The 12,455-nt window shown below is 43.1% G+C and overlaps 1 protein-coding gene across 1 annotated transcript in view; it reads left to right on the top strand.

Moving 5' to 3' along the window:
* Positions 1-12,455, top strand: part of MTOR (mechanistic target of rapamycin (serine/threonine kinase)) — a 113,597-nt gene that overhangs the window by 30,403 nt on the left and 70,739 nt on the right. Inside the window, exons 25-28 of the mRNA XM_005873432.2 lie at positions 70-216; positions 4,852-4,994; positions 7,639-7,801; positions 7,937-8,082. Of these exons, the coding sequence (XP_005873494.1) occupies positions 70-216; positions 4,852-4,994; positions 7,639-7,801; positions 7,937-8,082 (599 nt within the window). The remainder of the gene's footprint in view (positions 1-69; positions 217-4,851; positions 4,995-7,638; positions 7,802-7,936; positions 8,083-12,455) is intronic.

Raw genomic sequence — 12,455 nt, 5'->3', positions numbered from 1 at the left:
TAAGGATGTTTTCCAAACTGGGAGCACCTTGTGGAGTGGCAGGTCTTGTCTGTCAATCTCTGGTTGCAGGGCTACACCCTGGCCGATGAAGAGGAGGACCCTTTGATTTACCAGCATCGAATGTTGAGGAGTGGCCAAGGCGATGCATTGGCTAGCGGACCAGTAGAAACGGGACCCATGAAGAAACTGCACGTCAGCACCATCAACCTCCAAAAGGCAGGTCTATCGTTTCTTGGGAGACTTGGAAAGGAAAGCCCTGCTCTTCTCTCTTGCTCAAAACTTTCAGTGCTTGCTACCTTTTGTTAAAAACAACCAAAGACCAGCCCAGGAATTTTTCTGAAAATCTAGATACCATGAACTTAGGTCATTTTGTCTTTCTCGGGGTAGCTGAATTATAATTCTTTTTTATTTTTATTTATTTATTTTTAATATATATTTTTATTGATTTCAGATTGGAAGGAAGAGGGAGAGAGAGATAGAAACATCCACGATGAGAGAGAATCATGGATCGGCTGCCTCCTGCAAGTCCCCCACTGGAGATCAAGCCCACAACCTGGGCATGTGCCCTTAACCGGAATCGAACCTGGGACCTTTCAGTTCGCAGGCTGACGTTCTATCCACTGAGCCAAACCAGCTAGGGCTATAATTTTTTTTTTATTAGAGGGAAAATAAAGAGCAAAGTGGCCTTTTGTGCTCCCTTGGAGCTTTGATAATAAAACATTTTGTTGCAAATAACGTTTGTTACATGAATGAAACACAACCAGTGAGCCCCCTAGTTAGCACTGAGACTGATGCAGGCTTTTTAAAGCAGGGCTTCTCAGACTTCTTGGGCACATGGGGCTTAGCCACTGGGGAGCTTATTAAAATGCTTGTTCTGATTCAGGCAGGTTGAAGTCAGGCCTGATACTTTGCATTTCTAACAAATTCCCAGGTGATGCCTAAGCTACTGGTTCACGGACCACACTTAGAGTAGCTATACTGACCAACGCTTGGGACATAACCAGCTGATGTAAGCCATCAGCATACACTTCCAAACAGGCAGTTTCAAAACCTCTGTAATGGATCTGAGCAGAATAATCATAGTTATATCACTGGCTTTTAAGTAAATACACCAGGTTGCTTATTTTCCCCACTTGGCATTAGTCTTTAGTGCTTCTGAGGAGTGTAAGCGGCTCGCAGTTCGGAGTTTAACATGGTATTCCTCACCGTCTGTTAGCAGCTGACCCAAGGCAGCTGCACTTCGAGTGTAGCAGCAAATCAAGCTGAGGAACTGGGCAGGACTGGGTCCCAACAGGCCCGTTCTCTTCTTGGCCAAGCCCATAAAGATGTGAGCACAGCCCTAACCGGTTTGGCTCAGTGGATAGAGCGTCAGCCTGCGGACTCAAGGGTCCCACGTTCGATTCCAGTCAAGGGCATGTACCTTGGTTGCAGGCACATCCCCAGTGGGGAGTGTGCAGGAGGCAGCTGATCGATGTTTCTCTCTCATTGATGTTTCTAACTCTCTATCCCTTCTCCCTTCCTCTCTGTAAAAAATCAATAAAATATATTAAATAAAAAAAAAAAGATGTGAGCACAGACCTGTGGGCATGTGTTCACACACAGTTCAGCACATTTGGGGTTTATTACTGACTGTGGTGTCAGTCTTTATCCGCCCAGACAGCTTAAAATGACCACTGCTGAGAGACGTGTGATAGTTTCAGATGGCCTGGTGAGCGATCCCTGGGTCAGGAGTGACAGTTTTCCCGCTGTGGGCTTTGGACTGCTGGTCCCAGACTCCAGGAGGAAGAGAAAGGTCATCAGCCACCTGGCATTCTCAGACAGTTTTGAGGCCACCCTATTGACACCTCACACTTGAGGGAAGGACTGAGCAAGAAGGCCATTTCCACCGTGATGTTTTCAGCTGCCTAGGTTCAGAATGTTCTTCCAACCAGGCAGCTGTCCACCCTGCTTTAGAGCTTTGGTCTCTATTTTAGGAAATTCCCCAATAGTCAAGCTTGCTTCCAGGAAGTTTTGCTTTCTACCCAGGACTTGGAAAAATAAGCATAACCATTGCCAAATCAAAAAAAGAAAAATCTCTAGATTATGTACCCTGAGAGAAGAGATCAAGTTCAAAAGCCTTGAGCAAAATCCTCCAGAGCTACCTCTCAGCTCCATTTCATCAAAAAGTAAATTGTGCTTCTACATATGTACTAGTATGTGATGACCGTTAGGGATTGGTATAGTTGCCAGTTTTAATCAGCTTTCAAAATAACAGTTTGCCACCTCAGTCACCTTTCTATTGGCTGTGCTAATAGAGGATTTCCATGGTACAGAAAACCATCATGTATACATGTTGAATACCTTCCAGGAATTTCAGCAGCTTTTACTGTCTTACGATCATCTATTAGGCCTACCTTCTCTTCTGAATGAGTAAGCTGACATCCCAGCAACCTGTACCAGCATTACCAGACAAGGCAGTCAGCAGGCGGTGGGCAGGTGGCAGAAGGAAACTGGTATCTAAACAGTTACTACAGAATGCAGAGAATTGAGAGTTTAAATGAAAGAACACAGGGAAAGGCCCATGTGGAGGACTTAGCCGTTAAGCTAAGATTTTTTTAAGACCTATGTGCTACCATTTATTAATCAACAACAATGATATCAATGACAGCTACCAACATTTGTTGAGTGCTTTCTATGTGAGCCACATTATGTATATTTATTCATTTAATCTTCACAATAACCCTATGAGTTAGGTGCTATTATTAATGTTCCCATTTTACAGCTGTGGGCATTGAGGCACTGAAAGGTTAAGTAATTTGCCCAATGTCGGCTAGAAAATGGTGTAGCCAGGATTTGACCTAAATAGTGTGACTCCAAAGCCCAGTCTCTTAACCACTGTGCTGAATTGCCTCTGCCTTAGCCAGGCTCAACCTCATGTTAATAGAGGGCAAAGACATTAGTAATACTTTCTTGCATATGTCCAGCTTTTAAAATGCCTTTGCCTACAGTGCAGCTATCCGGAGACTCATTGTGTAGGAAGGAAGCTAGAAATCCATGGATAGAAAAGGACCGATGTTTCCATTTCATTCAGCAGAACAGGGTCTAAAAGGCAAGTCTTTAGTATGTAGTTGTACTCTTCCTTCTAATTCAGGGGTTTTCATTGTGTGCTCAGTGAGAATGCTTCACATAATTTTTTAGTTTGTCTCTTCTAGTATCTCTACTTCACTTTCTGATATAAAATAGTAATTTGTGTATTATCACTCATTGGTAACTCATCAAAAGCAGCGGCAAATTGTACAACTGAAACTTATATAATTTTATTAACCAATGTCACCCCAATAAATTCAATTAAAAAAAAGGAAAAAAGCAGCAGTGCCCAGCCAGTGTGGCTTAGTGGTTGAGTGTTGACCCATGAACCTGGAGATCATGGTTCAATTCCCAGTCAAGGCACATGCCTGGAATGCCAACTTGATCCCCGGTAGGGAGCGTGCAGGAGGCAGCCGATCAATGTTTCTCTTTCATTGATGTTTCTACCTCTCTATCCCTCTCTTTTCCTCTCTCTGAAATCAATTTTTTAAAAATAACTTTTTTTTTTAAAGCAGCAGCAAATCTCCAGTTTATCCCAGGGAGGGGATGGACTGAGTCGGTGGTGGTTAGGTGCTGTAGCACCTAGGGGTCTCTTCACTCCCTGTTTCACTTCACTTGAGAACTTCTTCTGTAACTTCAGTGATTTCCTAGTTCAGGGAGGATTGACATGTCTATTCTGCTGAAGAAATCTTTTTTAAGAATATATTTTTAAAGTTTGGGGTTTAGTAGTTAGGACCAGACCAATACAAAAGAGATGTCATTTTTATAATATGATATTGCAACCATTTTTGCTCATCTTTTCCAGCTAGGCCCTTAAGATAACATTACCCTCAGGTGGGAAAGACTGAGGCTCAAATGTAGCAAACAAATAATTTGCCCAGAGTGCTATGACCGCTAAGTTGCAGAACTGGGATTCCAACTAGGTGTTTCTAACCAGAGTAACAGGCACCCACATGCACAGCACTTACTGTGCCAACCACTGTTATAAACCCGTTACACATTATTTTACGGAGGCAGAGACCAAAGCACAGAGGGGTTAAGTGACTTGCCCCAGAGGAGGAAACTGAGGCACAGAGGAGTTAAGTAATTTGCCCAAGGTTAAACAGCCAGATTTACACTCAAGCCGCTGAGATCCAGGGTGTGGCTGCTGGTCACTGCACTGTACTGCCTGTATCCAGAGCCTGAGTCTTTCCATCCACCTCCCTACGCTGCCCCTGGAGTAACTCAGTGCCTGGAGGGCCCAGAGTCTTGAGGAAAGTTGGAGGGCATGTACTAGAAAGTAAAAACAAAATCTGCTGTACGCCTTTTGTCTCATTCCACTATGGTGCCCTGTGCCTTGGGCTCACTGCTCACTTGATTATACCAGTAGCATGACTCATGATGCTGAGAACCTGAGTGTGTCTCCTCTCCCTGTGTGACTCTACTGTCAGATGAGCCAGAGTCATAATACAGAGAGTGCCCAGGGCCCTTCCCACACTGCACAGGCCATTCGTTGAATGTACTCTGAATGTGACAGTCCCCATCCTTCTGGGTCTGTAGAGCTCTCTGCTTTGCTGACAGAATCCAGCACAAATGAGTTGTAAAACAGGCTTTTTCTATACTGTGGTATATTCTAGAGGTTGCTGTTTTTGCTCTATGGCTTTTAATTAAATATTACTCTTTCATATTTGTGCTCTGGGGGAATTTTATAAATCAAAGAAGTAGGATAATAATTACATGGATGAGGGCTCTTTACATTTGGCCCTTGAAGCTGATGGTTTTCCGTTGTCACCTGTGGAATTACAGGCCTGGGGAGCTGCCAGAAGGGTCTCCAAAGATGACTGGCTAGAATGGCTGAGGCGGCTGAGCCTGGAGCTGCTGAAGGACTCCTCATCGCCCTCCCTGCGCTCATGCTGGGCCCTGGCTCAGGCCTACAACCCTATGGCCAGGTATGATGTGTGGGCTCCTTCTGCACAGCCTCAGATCGGTTCGAGAGGATTTACACATAGAAAATCACATACAAGAATTGGTAATAGTAATAGGCAACCGTAAAAGGGCTAGTAGTTTTAATCTTGCTAACTTCTGGGGGGGGTGGGGAGGGAGTACACAAAAAGGCAAATGGAAAAGCTCATATTGCAGGAAAAGCATCCATTTTAACCTTGCTGGTAGGCTTTCCTTAGTAGATTTAGGTCCAAAATTTTAATTAAAAGTCATTTACAACTCTGAAAACAACTATATAATAGTTTAATATAGCCTGTTTCCAATAATAATATTTTCTAATTATTTGTTGCTGAATTACAAATACCCCAGAACTTAGTGGTCTAAAACAACAACAGTCATTTTATTTGGCTCATGAATCTATAATTTAGGCAGGACTTGTGGAGACAGCTGACCTCTGCTCCACAAAGAGTCAGTGGGGGTGTTCATCTGGGGACTAGAAGGTTTACTTTCAAGATGGCTTATTCATATGTCTGGCAAGTTGGGGCTGAGTAGCAACTAGAAATTCAGCCCTGGCTAGGGCCCTTGGTTCCTCTCCCCATGAATCGCTTGGTGGATTGCTTGGGCTTCCTAGGAGAATACTGGCTGGGTTCAAGAGTAAGTGTCTCCAAGGAAGTGCATGGACCAGTATTTGTATGACGTAGTCTTGGAAGTCCCATAGTGTCACTTCTGCCACACTGTAGTCCAAGATAGTCAACAAAGACCCACTCATATTCAAGGGACAGTGTTTAATTGACAGATAGGGACATGGATGCCACATGATAGGGGAGTAGCACAATTCTAGAAGAGTATATGCAATAGGAGAGTGTTTCAGCCATCTTTGGGAAATAGAATTTGCCATGAAAAACACTTTTAACTAGTAAATCTTAAACAGTTATTAAAAATTAGGTTTATAAAAAGTTATAATGTATGCAAAAGATTTATAGTATAGTGTAAGTGAATAAAATGGAATACAAAATGGTATAAATGTGTGTTTAAAACTATTAAAAACATATGTACATATGATTAGAAAGTAATACAACAATGATTATCTCTGAGTAGGAAGATTTAAGCAATAATTATTTTCTCTTCATTTTTTTCCCCTATTTTCCAAAATTTTCTACAGTGGACCATTATTATTTACACTGAGGCATAAAATGGTGGTTTAATTGACAGATAGCTCTTCTCATTCACCAGAAACAAAGAGCACGGCATTTCATTTCATTTCATTTCACTTTTGGCAGCACAGCTAGTGTGCTATTGGAGTGTATTTAGCAGGTGGTGGTGATTTAGCAGTGTATTTAGTGATGGTCCCTGAGACTGTTGCTTTGATGCCATGATTTGGTTCATCTCATTTCTTTCAAGTATTTTTCTCATGCTTTAAAAATAGTTCCTAGGACTTCTCTGTTTCCATAGTGTGCAGATTTTGTATGTTTAGCTGGCGTGGCGTACCTCTCTTCTGCTCCAAGTCACTTTTGAGCATAATGTCATCCAAAAGAGACTTGTGATAAATACACACATATGTGTTTATCTTCTTAGTGCCACATATTTTCATTTGGGATCCAATGTGGCCTCGGACCTAAATCAGAAAGCTTTATTTCTTAATTTGCATGGGACTTCTTCCCATCTTTGTGTTATCCTTTGAATTTCAGATATTGTTCTTTCCATCACATTCCAAAATTACATACATTGGTCTGATTTAATCTTTTAATGTAACAAAAAGTGAATGCAGAGCCATCAAATGCTAAACCTACACATTATAGGCATATTCTGTGGTTTCCAAGTCCCCTCCCCCAACATTCACCTAAAAAGAGGGGTAGGATTAAAGGCCAGATGTCAGGGGTAGCAAATATGTCCACCCATATGATGCTGTATTGATTTTTAAAAATAGTTTTAGTAACCTTAGAAATGGCACCTCTGGTTCCAGGTTTTCCTAAGGTCCCAGCTGTAAGAGACTGGCTCCGAGAATCCTCCAAGACTTACAGACTTGGATTCTATTCTCTAATGCTTCCAGTTTCTTAAGTTCTGTTGTCATTTTGTTTATGACTATCCAAAAAAAGGATTCTGGTTTTATTTTGAAAAGAAGTAGCAGATGCTGTCTTTGCCATTTCCAATTTTAGGAATTTGGACATTGTCTGAGAAACATCCCAAGAACCATTGGAGGATTATTTTCAGCATCTGTGACTGCCAACTTCTGTGATAGAAGTCCCCTTTCTGATCGTTTTTTCCAGTGAGGAGAAGTGATGCAAAAGCTGCCAAGAAATGTGCCTTTTACTTTTCTCTTCTGTCTCCTCCTGCCCCCACACAGTCCCTGTATATCACGGTGTCTACCTGCACTATAAAATACAGTAGCCACAAAGGGGTTATTTTAATTTAGTTGAAATAAAGTTTAGCATTCAGTTCCTCAGTCGCACTTAATATAGTTCATGTCCTCAGTGCCCAGTGGCTACTATGTTGGACAGGGAAGATATGATCATTCTCAGCAAGTTCTGTTGGACAGCACTGGTCTGTATAACCAGTATCAGCAATGCCAGGAGTAGACTGGTGGGTATGACTGCGCCAGGCAGAGGCATGAGAGGTGTTCCAACCTCTTTCTCCACTCCTCTCTGCCTTCAGGGATCTCTTCAACGCTGCCTTTGTGTCCTGCTGGTCTGAACTGAATGAAGACCAGCAGGACGAACTCATCAGAAGCATCGAGTTGGCCCTCACCTCACAGGACATTGCCGAAGTCACACAAACCCTCTTAAACTTGGCTGAATTCATGGAACACAGTGACAAGGTGAGACTTTTCCCCATTGTTCAGATGGAGCCCGACAGGGAACCAGCTGGTGGGAGGGGGGAAACCCCCACGCAGCCCACTCTTGTTTGTGCCCCGCCTGCCATTTTCCTATGCTGAGGTTCTGCTCTCCTCCAGGGCCCCCTGCCATTGAGAGACGACAATGGCATTGTTTTGCTGGGTGAGAGGGCTGCCAAGTGCCGAGCATATGCCAAAGCGCTACACTACAAAGAACTGGAGTTCCAGAAAGGTCCCACCCCCGCCATCCTAGAGTCTCTCATCAGGTAAACCCTTTTCAATTGCTGCCTTTCTCTCAAATGACCTCTCTTCTCCCGCCAGTTCACTGGAGTCACTTGGAGACTTCTGCTCTGTGAAATCTGCCTCTCGGGTCTGGTCGATACATTTAAATGAGATGGGATGCAGACGGTTCTCCCCAGTATTCCAGCCCTAATTGTCATTTCTCTTGATCCTTAGCACTGGGGCTCCTCTTGTTTTCCAACCTGTGCTTACTTGTCCCAGTGAAGTCAGGCTAGAAGCAACTCTGTTTCCATAGCAGCCTAGAAAAATAGCGTTTATGTCTAGTTTAGGTAGTGCTCTCTGGGGCAGGAGGGGGAAGTGCTGGTTCCTGTGCCTCAGGGGCCACCCAAAGGCAGGGCGGGCTTTATCGATACATATGTTGGTGCCTGTGTTGTGCTGCTCTGGAGTCTGTGATTATAGAAGGCAGAGCGATGTCTGAGATTCACTGGTCCTTTCCCCTGATTTGGTTATGTCCTGTCCTCTCATAAGCTGGTATTGAGTCTTCTGGATACGGAAAAAATAGGTTGTTTAATAAATTTCCTGCTGTTATGAAATTACAAGCAGCCTGAAATGTTAGTTCCTGCTCTTGGAGAACTGCTCACTGCCCCTAATGATGACCAGAGAATATTAACCCTGGGATCTAATTCTCTTCTTGTAAATGCCAACATGATAGTGTAGGAAAGATCACCTGGCTGGTAAGTGCCTCCAGAGCGGCTGGAACAGGCTGCTGTGTGTGCTGCTTCCTTCACTTACTTGAGAGCGTAACCAGATAGCAAGTTCTCTGCCAGCTCTGCTTTTGAGTAGACACTAAAAGTGTTCCTGTACACACTAAAATGTGATACAACAAAAACAGTACAAGCATGTTTTTGCCCAACAGAATTGGACTTGGAGAGAATGTTGATTTCTAAAATACCACATGTTATTTTAGAAGCCTGCCATGCTAGGGGTAGGCGTCAGTTTCCAATTAGGTACAGCACATGTGAAAACCTGTGTTTCTTCCTCCCGTTTCTGTCGTAGGTAATGCAATCTTGTTTGGTAACTAATAGAAAACCCGGTAACTGAATATAATAACTTGAACATCAAATAACTAGTTTTGCACCTTAACTTCCCTGCTAACCTTTTCTGTTTGATACCTCTCCAAAGCCTTCCACACCCTACCCCAGATTTCCTCCCACATTTGAGAAGTCATAGAAGCATTAATGTTTATGCAGATTTGTAGTAGGAGGATATAGTCAGGGGCCTGGAAATGTGTTAAAGAAGGTCATTTAACTTCTTAAGGCAATATACTTGAAAATAAGTCCTCAGAATTCCCTACAGATTAATGTTGGCTTTTAGAAAACAAACACGTCTGTTCCCAGGTAAAGCCAAGACTGGAAGCTCTGTGGCTTGTTCCTAGTCTGATTTAGCTCAGCTGCCTCCCTTCAGTTGGTCTCCAGACCAGAAGGTCCTCCTGTTTTTGTTTCCATTTATAGATTTTTCTACTGATTTTCTAAACTGCTTTTCCTAAGCACCATTGCAATGTTCTGGTGCCATTTTCATTGAAGAAAGTTTGAAGAAACAAACTACTGTTAAGGAAGTCTCCCTCAGCCTCCCCAGTCCTCTAATGGGCCTCTTGGAAACCCCTCCCAGTGGTCAGACCAGTGGTGGTTGTACATCCCTGAGCCACTACGTTGGTCTGGTCTTAGGGACCTTGCTCTGCAGTAATAAATGGAATTCCCTGCCTCACAGTAGCTACTGGAGAGCTTGCAGCTCGGTTACTGGCCTGCCTCTGACAAATTACAGATGTCTTACCTGTTTTGTCTACTAGTATTACCTTCCTCGCCTCCAGCTTTATTTTTCCTACTCTTATTTTCTCTTCACTATTTGTCCACCTTTTAAAAGCTCATCAAGTATATACACTGAGTGAACTGCCTTATTCTTTTTTTTTCTTTAAATTCTTTATTGTTTAAAGTATTACATAAGTCTCCTTTTCCCCCCATTGTCCTCTCCCCCCCTTCTCCCCCCCCCCCCCCCCTCCCGTCATCCTCCCCTCACCCATTGACTTCTCCCTGGCTGCCCCTGCCCTAGCACATGCCTTCACATCCTCCCTCCCCCTCCCCTCGCCCCGCCTAATTCTTTTTGAAAGAATCAGGTTTGCTGTACATAAGAACATCTTTGCATAGCTGATTCTTCATGCTTATTTTAAAAAGCTGTGCTGAGGTGACAACATTTTTCTCTTGCTGCTGGATTGATCTATCGGTCTTCCTACCTATTGACATTTTCCCCCTATCTGCTCCAAGACAAATTAAATCCATGTGCAATCCCCAAATCAGAGCTATCATTAGACAGTATAAATTATACTCGTCTCCTCAAAACGCATATACATCAGTAAGTGTAATAGCTTCTTAGGGAAACAGAGGATTAAATGGATATTCAGTTATTTGGAAACAAATACATACACACACAGATACATGGCTTTACTTGTTTAGCCCATAGCATTAGAGTAAGGTCTGGTGGCCTGTTCAAGCTGCTGTAGTTATCGTAGATTGGGTGGCTTAAGCAACAAACATTTCTTTCTCACAGTTCTGGAAACTGGGAAGTCCAAGATCAGGGATGGATTGGTTGGATTCTGGTATTGTTCACATGGTGGAAAGTTCTGTGGGCTCTCTTTTATAAGGGCTCTAATCCCATTCATGAGGGCTCCACCCTCATGGCCTAAAGATCTCCCAAAGACCTCACCTCCAGCTACCATCACATTGGGGATTAGGCTTCAACATAGATTTGGGGAGACACACAGTCAGTTCATAGCACCTGTTTTTCTTTCTCTACAGTAAGTAGAAGAGAGGGTCTGATCAGAACTGGATGTTTTCATTGCCTAGCTCCTGACATATCTCATTTTAAGAAAATGTTCTAATTGACACATCTGCAGAATTAAAAATAGAAACAGAAGCCAGTGCTTACTAAGTGGACATGCAACTCTAACAGCTGCCCATCAGGCCTGTTCTTTTTCATACCGTTCGTACCTTCTTGTCTCACATCTTAGAGGATGTGCTCAGAACAACATTGCTCTCTCCTTTGGCTGCTGGGGGTTCTGTCCTCTCTAAGGTCAGAGACCATGATGTGCTCATCTCTGAGTCTTGGTGTCCATCAACCTGCACAGAGAGGCTTTAAAAGTGTTTACGATCAGAGCCTGTACCCTGTAGGTGAGTGGATGGGTGTTCTGTGTGTTCTTTAACAGCTGCTCTCCCTTTTCCCTCTGTCCACTCTCAGAAATCTTCCCAGAACATGAATAAACCATAGACCCTGGCTTAGAACCTCCATCTTATGGTGGTGGTGTTTTTTAAGTAACTTTTTAAAAATTAAATGTTAATCTTGTTGCAAAAAGTTTATACTTCAGTTACTCAACTGTGTCTAATCTATATGGTATATATAAAAGCCTAAGCAACCATTCAGCTATGATGTGCACTGACCACTAGGGGGTAGACGCTTCGACCGGTAGGTTAGCTTTCTGCTGGGGTCCGGCTGATCGAGACTGGGCGAGAAGGGCTGGACATGCCCTGGAGCCCTCCTGTGGTCCCTCCCTGGCCCTGATCATGCACTGGTGGGGTCCCTCAGCCTGGCCTGTGCCCTCTCGCAGTCCGGGACCCCTCGGGGGATGTCAGAGAGCCGCAGGCCAGGCCGAGGGACCCCACTGGTGCATGAATCCGTGCACTGGGCCTCTAGTATAACAATAAGAGTAAATTTCAGCAACTGTAGGTTTTGATTAGCATAATATACTTTTCTACCCCAAATGTATTGAGGAATAATTGACAAATGTAATTATATATATTTAAAATACATAGTATAAGGATGTGATATACATTATGGAATGATTACCAAGATCAAGATAATACCTTCATCGCCTCACATACCTAAATTTGTGTATTGTGTTGGTGGTGAGAATGCTTAAAATATACTCTCAGCAAATTTCAGATACACAATATACAGTACTGTAGTCACCATCCTCTACATCAGATCCTCAGAACTTATTTATCTCATAATTGAAAGTTTGTACCCTTTGACCTATACCTCCCCGTTTCCCTATCCCCATTCTGTTCCTGGCAACCATTCTATTCTCTGTTTCTGTGAAATCAACTTTTTTTTTTAGATTTCACATAAGTGATGCCATATAATATTTGTCTGTCTTTGTCTTATTTTACTTAGCATGTTGCCCTCCAGATTCATCCATGTTGTCGCAAATGACAGAACTTCCTTCTTTCATACACTCTGTGTGTATGTGGGTTGTCTATCACATTTTCTTTACCCATTCATCTGTTGAAGGACATTTAGGTTGTTTCCATATCTTGGCTATTGTAAGTAATACTGCAGTGAACATGGGTGC

This window comes from Myotis brandtii, unplaced genomic scaffold, assembly GCF_000412655.1.
Source record: "Myotis brandtii unplaced genomic scaffold, ASM41265v1 scaffold410, whole genome shotgun sequence".
Taxonomy (NCBI): Eukaryota; Metazoa; Chordata; class Mammalia; order Chiroptera; family Vespertilionidae; genus Myotis; species Myotis brandtii.
Note: the sequence above shows the minus strand (reverse complement) of the source record. Positions and strands in the feature narration are given on the sequence as shown.